Consider the following 16,992-nt stretch of genomic DNA (forward strand, 5'->3'; position numbering starts at 1 on the left):
AGACTGGTATGGAAATTGAGCAGTTATGTATCTTTATATGTTGAATATCACAGTATCAAAGTGTACAAAACAAAAATAGTTAAAATGCAAAATAATAAAATCTCATATTAGTTGGGGAATTGTTTGTATCCTTCTTGGTATTTAAAAGATCAATAAGACAAGATGTGACTTACTAAAAGGGTGAAATAATAATGTTTTAAGTAAAACTGTTTTAATAACTCAAAATCAACTCCTTTCAAACTACTATCAAACATTTATAAACTTTTAGCATAACTTAGAGCACCACGAAAATACCGTAACTTTGAAATCTGTACAAGTAACATTTCTGAACACAGGGCAATACAACTAAAAATAAACAGTAGAATTAAAAAATCGAAGCCCCTATTGGAAAATTTAATATTATATTCCAAATAATTATTAGCTTATAGAGAAAAATAGCAACATAACTGTAGGATATTTAGCAAATGATTATAATATACATCAAAAGGTGTGAATTATGGCCAAAGCTTTATGCAAAGGAAACCTCATTGCAATAAAGGAAACTTTATTATTTATAAGAAACAGGAAAATAACTTAAGAATTAAACTTGAGAAACTAGAAAAAAGTAGCAAAACTAACCTGCAGAAATATGGAATTAAAATAGATTATGAATCAATAATTAAAAAACAGAACTAGTAAAATAAATATTAAATAAATTTAAAAAGTCCAAGACTTGAATTGTTTGGAAAGGAACAGTAAATAGAATTCTTCTGCTAAGGCCTCAGCACAAAAAGCAGAGCAAATAAAACAAGAACGAAAGGCAGAGCAGGCACAATTAATCTATGGGGAGAGGGAAAAGCAATAAATTGCAGATAATCAGGGTTTTCTAAACTGAAAACAATACACAAAATCTCTCCTAATAATTTTGAAAGTCTTGATGAAATAGGTCCCTTTAAGGGAAAATGTAAGCTATCCAAACTTAATCAATGGAAGGGCAATAACTTTCCTATGTGCCCACATGCCTTCCTTAAAAAAACAATGCCCAGAACCCTGTAGAAACAGAGCTATATATTATTAACCCAGACCACTTAATCCTTGCCAGGGAGAACACCTAACCTCACTTGTTCTACTGCCATCTTCTCATCAGAGGACTTCCCTAACCACCTATATTCTGAACTGAATCCCATCCTTCCCCCTTTGCTGCTTCAACATTCACATAGCACTGTCACCATCTAACACACAGCATGTTTTATTACTTATGTTTTTTAAGCCATTTGTCTCCCTTTCCTTGTCCTACATACTTAAATGTAAGCTCCCTAGGTCAGGACATTTGTCGAGGGTGTCTGTACCTTGTTGATTCCCAGACCATAAATACAGTCTGACATATAGTTGGCATTGGGTGTCTCTTTGCTGAATAAGTGAAAACATGAATGAATGAACAAGTAAGGGAATGAGTTATGACCTACAAAGAATAGAGCTGATGATTTAGATACACTTGATTAGATACACAAGCAGACAAAAGGGGTTTTTGACTACACTTTGTGACAGCTACCATACTGCTGTGTACAAGTGACCACTGACAATTGTCTGCTGATTCAGGAAAGCGGCTCAGTTGAGTAAATAAGAGAGAAAGAGCAGAGTAATGGAGGAGGAGGAAAAGGAAGATGGGGAAGGAGGCTGCTGGTTTACTTTCCTGTTTTCATGAAGATCTTGCTATTTTTGTACAACCGAAGTCTGTGAGGAAAACGTCACTTTGATTTTTTTTTTTAATTGCAGAATCACTGACATGCCCGATGTAAAATTACAGTGGCCTTCACTAGGCTTTCACATCCTTTTAGATCTGTCCCATTAGGACAAGAAATCTCAGTATTGAACATACAACAACTACCCCATGGGTGTTCTTCTTTATTGGTTTTATTTTCTTGCTTAATATAAGGGCACAGGCCACCCAACCCCATGGTATAGTTCTAATGTGGCGCCATGTGAAGACTGCTGCTTTATTTTGTTCAATGAACTCTAGTAAAATGCCTTTCCAACCCACTCAAAGATATCCACAGGTTCCCCTTAATTGGATACATGAGATTTTGCTCCTTTGTGTCAAAATCTTTCAATTATGACAGGAACTCTCAAACAACTAACTCCACGAACACTTAGCTCATCCAGAGGTGTTTAACTTTTAAGCCACTCATCATAGTTTTAAAGTTTAAATTGATAATTTTTCCTTTCATATTTCTCTGGACTCTTAAATGACTTACAAATTGTCACTGGGATTTTCAGCTTCTCAGTTTTCTCCCTGGCAATGCAAATTTGATCAAGAAACTGAAGTCTTAAACTGAAGGAGATTACACCAAATACCTGCAGAGGTACTTCAGGACAGTTTTCTCTTAGCTCTGGAGCAGCCGGCATTTCCTGGAGGGCTTTGGATGTCTTCCTTTTGGCTTTTTCCATTTGAATATTGGTAAAATAATTGACAGCTGCAAACTCAATAAGGGCCGAAAATACAAAAGCAAAGCAGACAGCTATGAACCAATCCATGGCAGTAGCATAGGACACTTTGGGCAAAGAATGCCGTGCACTGATGCTCAGTGTGGTCATGGTGAGGACTGTGGTTATTCCTGCAAAGAAAAAGAGCAAAGAGATAAAATACCATTACTTCCATGAAAAAAATAAAATCGAACAAAAAATACCTAGGGATTCAGTGCAGTGTGGTAACAAAGTTTATAATAACTCAAACCAAACCATCTTTGATGGAAGATTTGAATCTAATGGTTCAGTAAAATTAGCACAGGCTTTGGAGTGAGAGACAGATAGGGTTCAAATCCTGGCCCTTCTGATCATTGGCTCAATGTGATCTGGATTAAGTTAGGAAAACTCACTGGGCTTCATTTGTTACCTACCTATTGGACTTGCTATAAAGATTACAAGTGTATAAGGCACCTAGTAGTATGTTGGGTTAGTTTTAGTATCTGAGCTAACAAAACTGAGAAACTCAACACAAACATCTAACAGGAAGTGGGACTCAGGGAAGCACTGATTCTCAACCAGGAGTGGGAAGTCAGTAGCATTAAAAACTGGAGCATCAGAATTTCCAGGGGTAAGCATGGCCCACTGCAATTTAGAATCACTACCAGAAAAAGCACAAATTAGAGATACTTACAATCTTTAACTGAATATTATGTATTGGATTAAAATGATGAATTTACTAGTTGTGAAAGAACTTAGTTTATGTAAAACAGTAAATGTATATTGCAGGAAAATTAGCTTTCTAGAACAATTTGGTTTAAAAATTATTGAACATCCATCACCCATGAGTTTGTGGTCAGCAGGAAACTATTTGCAACCAGAATAGAGGCACCTCTCCATCAAGAGGTTTCTGAAGTATATTATCTACAGGAAAGTCTTCTCCTTTGCCTGAAAAATGGTTAGTCCCTATTCTCAAAGGAAAAATTTCACTTGCTACTGAAACTATAGAAAACTACACTATTTAAGGATGCTGATATTTGCACAGTTGTCCCTTTTGCATCATTTTCTGTCTATATTCTTAATCCATGTTCTCTAGTTAAGCTTGGAAATTTCTGTGGGAATTTACTATATTATTTAAACTCAGGAGCCTAGGATAGGTCCTGAATTGTCACACCTGTGCTTGAGGATGATGATAATGAAAATGGTGAAGACATCTAAACTATATATTCCAATCCTGCCAATTCCTGCTGAACACCAAATAATATACGTTAAACTGAAAAGACAGTGAGCCCTATGCAACAATAAGGGAACAATAATATTTTGATTTAGGGAGAAATAATATTATCTTCTTAACTCATCATTTAATTATATTCTGCTTTTTATCTTTCCCTAATTATCCCATGTATGTAAGCCTAGTTTCCACAGCTTGATTGAGCGAAGCCTTCTTGAGTGCAGAAATGTCTAACATTGCTTCAGGATTTAATTGTGCCAGGCACAAGAAATAAAAACCCATTTTTTCAGCTTCTGACCAATCCATTTTCTCTCCAGTCACTTCTGAATTAGCAGTGTTGAGAACATGGAAAATTAGAGCATCTGTATAGCAGCATATGAGCTATAGATCTTTTAAAAATACTCCACAAAAACATAGGCAAAAATCTCTTGGACATAAACATGAGCGACTTCTTCATGAACATATCTCCCTGGGCAAGGAAAACAAAAGCAAAAATGAACAAGTGGGACTATATCAAGCTGATAAGCTTCTGCACAGCAAAGGACACCATCAACAGAACAAAAAGGCATCCTACAGTATGGGAGAATATATGTATAAGTAACAGATCCAATAAAGGCTTGACATCCAAAATATATAAAGAGCTCACTCACCTCAACAAACAAAAAGCAAATAATCCAATTAAAAAATGGGCAGAGGAGCTGAACAGACAGTTCTCCAAAGAAGAAATTCAGATGGCCAACAGACACATGAAAAGATGCTCCACATAGTTTGTCATCAGAGAAATGCAAATTAAAACCACAATGAGATATCACCTCATACCAGTAAGGATGGCCACCATCCAAAAGACAAACAACAACAAATATTGGTGAGTTTGTGGAGAAAGGGGAACCCTCCTACACTGCTAGTGGGAATGTAAATTAGTTCAACCATTGTGGAAAGCAGTATGGAGGTTCCTCAAAAAGCTCAAAATAGAAATACCATTTGACCCAGGAATTTCACTTCTAGGAATTTACCCTAAGAATACAGCAGCCCAGTTTGAAAAAGACAGATGCACCCCTATGTTTACTGCATAACTATTTACAATAGCCAAGAAATGGAAGCAACCTAAGTGTCCATCAGTAGATGAATGGATAAAGAAGATGTGGTACATATACACAATGGAATATTATTCAGCCATAAGAAGAAAACAAATTCTACCATTTGCAGCAACATGGATGGAGCTAGAGGGTATTATGCTCAGTGAAATAAGTCAGGCAGAGAAAGACAAGTATCAAATGATTTCACTCATCTGTGGAGTATAAGAATTAAGCAAAAACTGAAAGAAACAAAACAGCAGCAGAATCACAGAACCCAAGAATGGACTAAGAGTTACCAAAGGGAAAGGGACTGGGGAGGATGGGTGGTAAGGGTGGGATAATGGAGGGGGGAGAACAAAGGGGGCATTATGATTAGCATGTGTAATGTGGGGGGAGGCATGGGGAGGGTGTGCAACACAGAGAAGACAAGTAGTGATTCTACAGCATCTTACTATGCTGATGGACAGTGACTGTAGTGGGGTTTGTGGGGGGGACTTAGTGAAGGGGGGAGTCTAGTAAACATAATGTTCCCCATGTTGTTGTAGATTAAGGATAAAAAAATTAAAAAAAAAACACTCCACAGACTATATGGAAAAAGAAATGTGAGGATCTGGTTGAATTCCCTTTTATTAAAAAAAAAACTGATATTTGTAGCATTTTACTAATCTAAAACAGATTTTTAAGTATGTTTATTCAAATATAGAGGTAGCTAAATATCTATAAAAATGAAGTGCTGTGAATTTATTGGACTCTGTTTCATAAAGAGACCTTAGAATTCTCAGGTCTCCATTTTGAATCAGAAAAATGGTACCATTCCCATGTGGCTCTGAAACATGTGAATCAACCTTAAATAAATTTTGAAAAAATTTAGCCACAAAGTTTGAAAATAAATCAAAGGTTTTCATTTTATTCATAACAATTTAAGCTTAATGGCCTATTAAGAATTCAAAAGTGTACTACAACCTTCCTAGGTATCTTTTCTCTAATATCAAAGACATTTTGCTGAAAACACTTGGAAATAAAATATGAACAGTGCAGCCTAAATAAAGATACTCCTTAGAACTCAGAAAATCCTACAGAGACCATAATGTGATAACCCAAAGAGGAAACTCAAACTCAAATAGAAGCAACTTAGGACTTCTCATGTTGCTTTTAATACATTTTTTTGTAACAGAGGATTGCTCCTTGGGGCCAGAAGTAGTGGCCCTGCAGTCCTGCAGTCATGTAAAGAAATTCCCTTATTAATGCTAAGTAAGCAGAATATTAATGCAATTATTGAATCATTAATCTAAAAATTACTTTCTGATTGTTAAGGAGGGTAGGTCACCAGGTTCCTGAAGATATTAAATGAAGCTATGGACACTGACGCAAACATGATGGATATGTGGCCACTCTGCATTTCTCTTTCATTGTTTTGAGTCAACTTCATTTTAATGTTTGTAGAATACCCCTTCAAATATTATGGTTCATATTTTATGACTATTGGCAAAATTAAGAAAGTGGCATAAATAGTCGGCCATGTGTTTGAAGTGGTCAACCCTTTAGACATAAAGAAGTTCTCTCTACCGGGTGTTCAGATTTAAAGAAAGCACTAGCTTGACAGGGTTGTGCTTATTACACTTGTTTTCAGGTGCAGCATTTGGTTAAATAAACACCAACAGAATAGCAAACAGAAGCCAACGCTTCCGTGAAGAATCTATGCCACTGCACCTAGGAAGACAGTGCCTAAATAGCTTAGCTGGCACCTACCCTGGAAACATTTCAATAACCAAAGAACTTATTTTGACACATTCCAGTACTGATGCCAGTACCTGCTTTTATCATGCTGAATGTGCACCATATTGGCTGGCTCGGGAGCTGGGAGAGGATGTATAAGAGAAGGCTAAGACTGTACACAAGAGTAAATTTTTGGCTGGGCACTCCTAGACAATGAGTTAGTAATGATTAAGATATGCCAGCTGGCATTTACTCTGGTTTAATGTTCTACTATACTGGAATAATTAAAAAACATAAAGGCATACAACTTTGCAGACAGAAGGCCTTTGGAGAGAATTTAGTACATTCTACTTCTCATATTTACACTGATTTTTGTTTTGTTTTGTTTTTGTATGATCTCTGATGACATCCCTAGTTCAGTAAATTCTCTCCTTAAGTGAAGAGGGAAATGAGAATTGGGAAAGAAAAATACTAGCCTAGAATTTTTTTTCCCCTGAATCTCATATGCTACCCCCCAAATACTTAAAATTTAACTTCCTTAGCCCCTCAATGAACAGTTTAATAATTACCATTCTGACACCTCTTAGGTCTTTGAAGATTTAATTATTGGGCATAATTTCCCTGATCAATCGAAACCAGCATCTTGACACATGAGCACAAGACAGAGGCAAATGTCACATTTCAAATGGGAAAAGCTACCCACAAAGCGTCTTCAGCACACATTCATACAATCTCACTCAGCATCTCTGTAATTCTCCATAAGCCCCATATCCCATACTCCCTGTGAAGACAGAATGGCAGAGTAAAAAATGCCTTGGGTCCATCACTTGTAAGTATGTGACTTTATTCAAGTCTCTTAATCTCTTTGAGTTAATTTCCTTATCCATAAAAAACTAATAATGCTACCTTGATGAGTTATTGTGAATATTAAATAAGATGACCCCTACCAATATATGGCGAATCGTGTCATCATTATTATTAGTAGTATTACCAGTATCCTTACTACATGCCACTTAATTTCCTTACAGTGTCTTATCTGTAGGAAGTGCTGGGTGGGTAAAATTGTTAATCAATGCTATCCCTCCTTCCCCACCATACTGGAAATTTCTATTATCTGGGGACAAGTTAGACAGAACACAGGCTACCCATTTATAATCCACCAAGACAGCATTCAAAACTTATCAATCAATCACAACAACTATAAAATATAGAAGACATTCACATTATAGTATGAAGTAGTGATTATCAAATAAAGTAGATGGCAGCATGAACTGTTATGATTCTAAACACTTAAATCATATTTACTGTGTGGTAGGCATTGTTTTAAGTGCTTTATCCAAATTCACTTATTCTTCACAGCAACCCTATGAGGTAGGTACAACCATTCATCCTGTTTTAACACATGAGGAAACATGTAGAAGTAACTCAGCGACGGTTCACAGCTAAATAAGTGGTACCTTGGCTTTGGAACCTAGGCTCGCTGGCTCCAGAGCCTGCCTTATGACACAACTACCTCTTTATCAGAGACACCAATGATGGGTCAGTATTTTCTGTCCTAGACATTCTTTAGGACCATAGAAAATAATATGTGCACAGGTGATTTTATTTTCATTTTCAATGTTGATAGCTCCTGAAATATTAATATTTGTGCTAGGAAAAGTTAAGGGACTCTGGTCTGGTGTTTACCCTCAGCAGATACTTACTGTCCAGTCAGGCTGCCTCTGAAGATGATATATAAGGACCCAATTACAGTGTGAGCACTAAGTGAGATCATGAGCACTAAGGACATAACAGAGTGCTTGGTACTGTGCAATAGAACAATATATGTTTTCTTTAAAAAAAATTAAAACATCAAGGAGATCCAGTAAGAAAAAAATAAATCTCCCCTATGTTAAAGAACTATGGGAAAGAGTAACTAGTATGTATTAAGTATGTTTGTAGTAAGTGCTCCAAATGCCCTATAATGAGTATTGCACATATATCTAAATCCTCACTAGTTTATGAAGGAGAGATGTATTATCACAATTCTAGGGACAGAGAAAACAAATGACAGATTTGGGTTTTAAACCCAACCTGTTGTAGTCCAAAGCTTACATTTGTTATTTTCTCACTTTTATTTTTTTATCCATGTTTAATTTGTCCAATGCTTGTTATGTGCAGTTATTTTTTAATTGAACCCTCAGAACTCTATGAAGCAGCTGGTGCCAGGACACCTGCTAAGTGCCTTGTGGAGACCACACCCTGCACCAGCATGCACCCTCCTGTGAGAGTTTCCCCAGTAGGGTTTCAGTACCTACTCAAGTAAATCTACAATTAAAGGTGCTGCAGTGGGTGGGAAGTGTTCTATGGAAAATATCCCCACATTCAGGGCCACTGAGGACACTAAGACACACTACCAGTCCTCTAAAAGGATGGAAAGGTGGCAAGAGAAGATGGCACTCACCCAGTTCCTTCTCACCAGCATCCTTTGAGCTATTTTATGATAAGGGATATTATACCAATGGCTTCAAATCCACCAAGTGGAAATAGCAAAGGGAGATTGACATCTATTGTGAGGACTATACCTCCATTACAAAGTACTTCTGATCAGTTTTCTTCTTATCTCCCTAGTAAATTGTTTTGTTACTCACAATCAACAGAAAAAGAATAGAAAAATATATTGAAATTAAATTAATGTTATTATAATTAATTTTATTATTTAAAAGTATGGCTAATATGTAGAAGACTTATTAACAGCTATAAAAATGTAAAATTCCTGTGTTCCAGACTTCATATAGTGTAGAATATTATAGATAGAAAGATTATGAAAACAAAAAATTGTGTTCAGGAAAATAAATGATGTAGATAGAATTTAACAATGAGCTAATAAACTAAGCATATAATACTATCCATTTTAGTGCATTTAAACCACTTGTATTTTGCTCATCTTCATTAAAAGGCAAATTATTCTAAGGCTTTCATATTCATTCAGCCATGATTTTTATTTGTTTTATTTTAAGCTCTCAGTTCGTTTCATTTTAACACCTAGATATAATTTTAATTCAATTACACAGCATTAACCAAGAAGCCCAAGGATATCATCCAAAGTGAAATTCTATCCAGATTCAGATTCACATTTGCTCTTTACCTGCCTGATTTCAGAAAGAGAAATTTGATGGGGCCCCAAAGGATGGGATAGACTGCCCATATCCCCTCAAGCAATATCCCCTATTACCTTGTATTGGTGAGATAAAAATGAAAGTTTATATGATTCTTTTCTCAGTACATCCTGATACATTACTGTCTAATATTTTCTTATAAATGATACCTAAGAGCTATTCTCATGAACCATGATCAAAATGTAATGTGAACAAAAATACCCAAGGAATGAATTGCAATTACCAAATACAGTCCTGGCTGGAACTGATTCCTTATTTATCCAGAATGAAACTTGAGAAAGAATCACTGTCATAATGCATGGAATGTATGTCTGAATCATAAAATAACCCATCTTCCGTCTGAGATGGAAATAAACCGTCATAACAATATATTCACCTGCAAATAAAACATGAGGAAAATGTGTTATTGGTTCTCAGGCAATTATTCAATGGCTCCACAATCATATTTCAGACTAATAAACAATATTCTAGGCAAAGAAATTATCTGTGTGTAAGCAAGCAAACCAAGAAATGTAGTCCCTAACTAGGGGGGAAATGATGTTGAATATCATTACATAGAAAAATACTTTTGTTATACACAATGATTAAGCAATTTAATAAACTAAGCTATAATGTTAAAAAAATTCTTGTTCTTCTTTCTATGCTAAAGGTCTAGTAGCCTTCATTTTCAACTTTGTTCAAGTGCAGAATTTAGACCTAAGCTTCATGGAAATTCATTAGAAAAAAATGTAAATACACACAGAAATATAAAGCTTAATTTTAGAAGGAATTGAAATAAACAGATATACATATATTATATACACATATGCTTAGGAAAAGGCTGCCTTACTCCCTTAGTTTTAAGAAAGAACTGTATTTCTAAGTGTTTTATATATATATGAAGAAAAATACAAACAGACACATATAACATAGATCCATATATAACATCTCTGATTTCAGCCATGTTTTATTAGCACTTACACAGAAACCTAAAAAACTAATAAGAAACAAACCATAAGATTTCTGGTAGCTGTTGATAAATATTTTTAATATTATATCTGACAGGAACATATTAAAAAGTTACTTATGAAACAGTAGGCTTGTTCTCAGAGTATAAAGCCCAAGATTCAGAAACCTCAAATCCTCCCAAACATGTTTTCAATAACACCTCCAAGCTAGAAAATAACACACCTGGTAATAAGTGTATGTAAGGAATAGTTTTAGAACATTCAATAATCAGCTGATTTTTTCCCACTAATTGATAAAAACTAATTCCCATGATTCTTTCCATTCACATTCCAAAAGCAAGTACATACCAAGAATCATCAATAATAATCATCCATCTACATGTGTGACACCTTTAATGAATATATCCTTTATATATTTTATAATTAAGCTTCTGTTTTGTTGTTACTTTTGAAAAGAAGGTGAGGGCCACAAAATCACGTAAGATGAAAAAAAAAGGGTTTTGGGAAAGCACCAAAAAAAACCAGAGGAATTCAGTCTTCAAAAATCAGTGATCAGACTTCCTGCCTCAGAATATTGTTGAAAATAATTTTAATATATTTGATTACTTACCTTTTTTTTTCTGAGTAAGAAAACCAACTCCCTTCTCACCACTCACCAACTCAAAATTTATCTCAAACTAAAATGAGATTAGAGATATGAATAAAGAAATTCTGAACTATGATTTGTGCATCAATTTGATTTCTGGAAATTTTGGTTGTTCCCCCAAAACATTAGAAATTTCAGTGAAAAAGCTAGGATTTACTCCATTGTTAATGCCAATACTGACTTTAATCATCAAACATCTCACCCGTAATGGATTTGATAGTTTCGCTTGATACAGTTTGACCAACCAAGTCATACTGAACTAAGCTGGAAGATTCCTTTGGAACCTCCACTGATTTCTCAGGGCCTTTTGTCCAGGTATAAATCATCTCACTCTTTGGATACGCATCTGAAGGAGAGCACAGAGTGTGGTTAGCCAGTACTCCTTTTTCTTCGGCCTTGGTGGTCAACATTTATACATATTACACATAAGAAAAATGGAAAAAATGCAATCAATAATCATTATGATTTATTCAAACATGTTTAAGATACAGAAAATGGTAGAGATTAAATAAACAGCTCTGCAACTGGGCATATTTCTTGTTTTTATGCCAAAGAAATAGAAGAGAGAGAAAACTAAGGCAGATAACATGCTATATTTGCATCAATGCACTAAGGTATATTTCCATATAAACAGGATAAGTAGTTGAAAAGCAGTAGTGAACCCCCAAAAGTACTGTCAAGCTGCTGCTTTGTTCCATTCTAACTCACTTCCAGTTCTTGACCAATACTGACCAACTTCTTCTATCCAAACCAGCTCCATCAATTAGAAATATACCAGATGCTGTCTCTGATAACACAACAAAAGCAAAAACAAATGATACTGTTGGGAGAGCTCTCCAGGGGTCACCTATTCCAGACTCTGCCTCTGAGCAATATCTATGCTGTTTGAGGACCATTCTACATTGACAACTGGCTATGCTATTTGGAAAGCTCTCCAGGGAATATAATTGCACAACCAGTTCCTCTACCTTTAAACTCCTAAAATCAGGGAATTTTCCCTTCCAGCTTCAACAAATCCCTCCAAACACAATTTAAGCCCATTTTCTATTCAATGCAAATGGAGAACAGCCGCTTGCTTACCAGTCTACTCATAACAGACAGATGAGCTTACACACAAGTAAGTTCAAAAGACCCAAGATGAATGGGTTCCCTCCACAAACCCTCCTAAATGGCTAGAACACAGTAGGTCCTTGGTAAAATCAATACAAGTAGTTGATACCTAGGGAGACAATCTTTACAGAAAACTTTGCAGAACAAACTATGAGACTTGTGTTATCATTTAACAGTAGGTATGTGTCAATGTTGATCCCCTGAAGTATATTCATGTTTCATCTACATTTAAATCCCTAGAATACTATATTCCTGCCCATAATATTTTTAAAATCAGTATCCTTTTCTTCACTATTCTACTTGGCTAAAAACCTTTTTCTTAATGATTCAATTTTTGAGGCTGGGGTGGTTTGTCAAAAATAGCTAAAGGCGATCAAAAGACATGCCCCTCTTTTTAATTCTCAACTCAAAAATGGTAACTTCAAAGGAGAAAATTCTTTATTTTGTACAAACCTTGACTGAGCACCAACTATGTTCAAGTCACACTGAAGAGTGTTTTCTAGAGGGAGGTGGATGGGAAAGGACTTCCCCTAGAAAAGAACTACCTGGGGTGAAATTTAAATTACTACAGTACAAATGAATTTTAATTTGTAAAGAGTTAGTGAGATCAGCCTTTCTATGTATTTTTCTGTTTTTATCTTCTCCCATTATGTTACTGGTCAGGGAATAAATGATTCTCTCCAGCTTCAAGTTAGCCCATGAATATAGTGATTACTAGTGTTTATAAATAGAATAGTGACTGCCAATTCTCATTAAGTTAAGCAATGAGCAATGATAACAACAGGCAACAGTTTCACAATTAGTGAACTAAGAATCTGAAGCAATAGTAAAAGCCAGCATCTATTTTTGCTGGATTCTGGTAGAATCAAATATTTGAAGTCAGACATTAGAAGAGGCAATCATGTTTTGCTGCCATCTCAAAGAAGGGAGCTTAATGTTAAGAAATTCCATATTCTTTCCTACTTATTCATTTATCCTCTTGCATTCACCTTTACAAAATACCCCAAATCCACTGATCTCACAACTTCTCCTCTACCATCCTAGCCTAAGCCACCATCTTTGACTATACTAAACCAATAGCCTCAAACTTTTCCCTGCTTCCAGTCTAGCCTCTCTGCAATCTATTCTCCATAGAAAAGTTGAAGTGAAATTGTGAAATGTCACAAAGAATCCCACATCCCTTAGTAAAACCTTCTAAAGGTTTCTTACAGCATTTAGAATACAATGTAAGTTTTTTAATGTTGTCTATAAGGCACTGTATTATCTTGCTTAATCTACATATCAGACCACACCTCCTTCCATGCTCTTGTCATGCTTCAGCCACTTTGATAATAATGGTTCTGCCTATGATATTCTAACCTACATCATGTCAAGAAAACTTTTTTCTGGTTTTAGGACTGCTTATAACAGAATCTGTTAAGTTACAAAAACATAAAAAATAATTTATACTTTCTATGTTAAACCACCAACACATGGACTTCAGAGATCCTTAAATTTTACCACTCACCACCAACCTATTACTTGAGTCAGTCTATTTAAGCTATCTATATATACAGGTTTTTGGTCTTTGGGGGAAAGATTTGTTTGTTTTTTTACTTCTTTATTTAAATATACTAGATAATAAACATTCTTCTAAAAGTCATATCTTGAATAGTTGTCATGGACAATGAATGATTTAAATGTTGGATTATGGAAAAATCATGCACATATACAGACATCAGCTTCATGATATAATCATAAATTCTAACAACATTTTTATTATAACTTACAACTTCCAAATTTCAAAGGGCATGCATGACCATCCATGGGAAAATCCACCAGTCTCATGGGACACTCTGCACTTATGGTGAGTCTGTGATGGAAAAATGCAATTAAAATACACTCTTTCTTTAAAAGTAATTTTATAGATCCCTCAAATGGAAAGAAAACAGGTAGGAAGGAATTATGGGAGGAAGGGAAAAAGAAAGGAAAAAGGGATAAAAAAGAAAAAAATGACTACCTCATTGTGTATAAAATAGTGCCATTTCTCATAATTCTAAAAAGCTTATTAGGAGCTGTCATATTATGTGAGACAGATTTCTTTCCATTCCTGAAGAAAGTATCAGGGGTCCAAACTTTCGTTACCATCATGTTGTTCAATCTCAAAATTTCAATGGGACCATCATATTTTAGTCTTTTGTCAATCCATGTCTGTCTGAAGAACACATCCATTGTGTACTCCTAGGGAAATTAGTTTGTGACATATTCAAATCACAGATGACTACACATAAATATGCAGGAAAAAATACATTAAACTTAGTTCCCTTCCCACTCATAAGACAGACTATCCTAAATAAAAATTAAATTAATAAGAGCAGTGATTTTCTTAAATCAATGGAACAACAAGATTCTAGCAATTACAGCATGTTATGTCCATCGTGATACCTTTATCTTCTACATTTATTAGACAAACAAATTATCATATGGATTAATCATTCAAGAATAATTTTTATAATTTAATAAAACTGCCAGCACCAAATAATTAGAGGTGTACTTTACTTTTAGACCAGGTAGCAAAATTAGTTATGTGTAACAAATATCATTGCATAATTAATCATGAAATTGTAGACAGCTGTTTAAGACAAAGCAAATTATGTAAAAAAGAAATTTTATATTCAAAAAATTTATTAAAATTAGCCCAGGAGCCTAGAGTCAAGGAAAAAAGGTAAAATGGGCTCTTTGATCTTTAAACTAGGTATATTTAATATTAGAGAGCACAACTGAATGAATAAATTCATCCTGACCAGTGCTTGGTGTTCTAAGCTCTTTAAGCATGAGAGAGAAGGAGGGAGAGAAGAGGCAGGTAGGGGTTGGGTTGGTGAGCCATTGGGCCAACACTGAATACTAAATGCAGCTAGGGCAACAACAGAGTTTCAGACCAAAACTAATTACACTCTTTAATTTTCCCCTCTTCAATAATTTTCTAAGGAAAAAAAAATATACATACAAGGTTGTGCCATGGAGACAAGAAACAGGAACTTCTTTTCTTTGTTTGACAATAAAATAAACAATAATTGTCCTCTTTTCTGCATGTTTTCTTCAAACTCAAAAGGTACATTAAATTTCCCGAATACCTACCATTTCAACATCAGAAACAGGTCCAAAGCTGGTGACATATATGTCTGTTTTTACTTCTGTAACAGGACCTAGTAGGTATGAAGTAAGTGTGAAAAAATAATTACCAATTTTACAGGCAAGGTGGGTTCAATAATTAAAGAGTAAAGACAGTTATCATATATTATGTTTTTACAAGCATCCTTAATTTTCAGTGAGATCATGCATCTCTACAAAAAAATGTAGACAAAAGAATAACAAAACCAGAAAGCAGTGTTTACTTACAGGCAAAAAGAAAGAACCTGTTTCTTCAAACATACATCACCCTGGGGCACTGTTAACACAGGCAGTGCAGGGAACAAAAGCTTTTAGCCTTTGTAATTTTTTATAGTCTATCAGCTGATTGGCCTTTACTAAGAAGTGAGCTGTTAAAAAGAGGGAACTTAGCCACAAGAGTGTGGAGGAGAAAAAGACATAATGGCTGTAAGGAATTTACCTTTGGAGAGTTGAGGATAATGGTAAGTAATGTAAGTGCAAAAATGATTCATGTCACCTTTAACAATAGGCAGACGGTCCACTGCTGACTGGGATCAAAGACAAGCCCAACTATTAGTCAGGCCTCTTTACGCTCTGCCATCTACTAGCTGTGTGATCTTGGGAAAGGTAGTTAACCTCTCAAAAGCAGCAACCAGATTTATCAGGCAAGATTGTTGATAGGGATGAAATAAAATTGCTCACATGTGACCCTGAACATAGTGACTCTCTCATGGAGCTACTTACTAAATATCAGTTTCTCTTTGCTTCTGATAATGGCCACTATTGAGATTCTTCCCTAGATCTGGTTCAGGAACAAATACATGGGTGTATTTGGCAGAAGAGAAAAGTGAGACCATCATGACAATGAGGTAGTTTTTAGACAAAGGAAAATTGAGACAATCTGGGTTTAGTGTGATGCTTGAAATCAGGAATTCTGGAGTTTAAATTTGGACCTAAAATTTTTTAATTGTATCATTTTGGTTAATCATGTATCCTCTGAAGGTAAAGGATTTAATGAGCATTAGCTGAAATAATATATGTAAATCACTTGTCCCAGTCTCTAGAATGTAATGTGCTCAAAAATGGTGGTAGTTATTGTTATATATAAGATAGCTTTTTATTACTAATAAAATTTTTAAATTGTTGCCCTCTCGAACATCATTTCCTTAAACAATGGTTTATAACACTGCATGGCCAGGGGCTAGATACTCCATACAGAAGAATTACATCAGCTATTAAAAGGGACTATTTCCCTTGGGTACTGACTGGGTAATTGGATTTATGCCAAAAAAGACAAAAAGCAGTTGGTATAGCTTAATGCCCTAACTCTAAAGTTATGCTCATAAAAATGAATCAGAGTATCTCTCTCTATAAAGTGAAGATTGAGGCACAGAAAGAATGAGAAAATTCTTTCTTGAATAAGTATCCTAAGAAAAAACATGCCATTTGGAAGTATAGTGAAAGAAAAAGTATAGATCAGGCTGATCTGTCATGACTTTTCATTTTCAAGAAATAACACTTTTGAAAAGCAGAGAAA

General features: G+C 35.1%; 1 protein-coding gene across 2 annotated transcripts in view; it reads right to left on the minus strand.

Annotated features, from left to right (window-relative positions):
* The window catches only part of GABRA4 (gamma-aminobutyric acid type A receptor subunit alpha4), a 61,888-nt gene that overhangs the window by 31,716 nt on the left and 13,180 nt on the right, over nt 1-16,992 (minus strand). For both annotated transcript variants that reach the window (XM_036892535.2, XM_036892536.2), the window contains exons 3-8: nt 15,444-15,511; nt 14,326-14,546; nt 14,096-14,178; nt 11,419-11,562; nt 9,847-9,999; nt 2,335-2,594 (exon numbers count right to left, since the gene is read on the minus strand). In XM_036892535.2, coding sequence (XP_036748430.1) covers nt 2,335-2,594; nt 9,847-9,999; nt 11,419-11,562; nt 14,096-14,178; nt 14,326-14,546; nt 15,444-15,511 — 929 coding nt within the window. The remainder of the gene's footprint in view (nt 1-2,334; nt 2,595-9,846; nt 10,000-11,418; nt 11,563-14,095; nt 14,179-14,325; nt 14,547-15,443; nt 15,512-16,992) is intronic.

The sequence above is a fragment of the Manis pentadactyla genome, chromosome 5, assembly GCF_030020395.1.
Source record: "Manis pentadactyla isolate mManPen7 chromosome 5, mManPen7.hap1, whole genome shotgun sequence".
NCBI lineage: Eukaryota > Metazoa > Chordata > Mammalia > Pholidota > Manidae > Manis > Manis pentadactyla.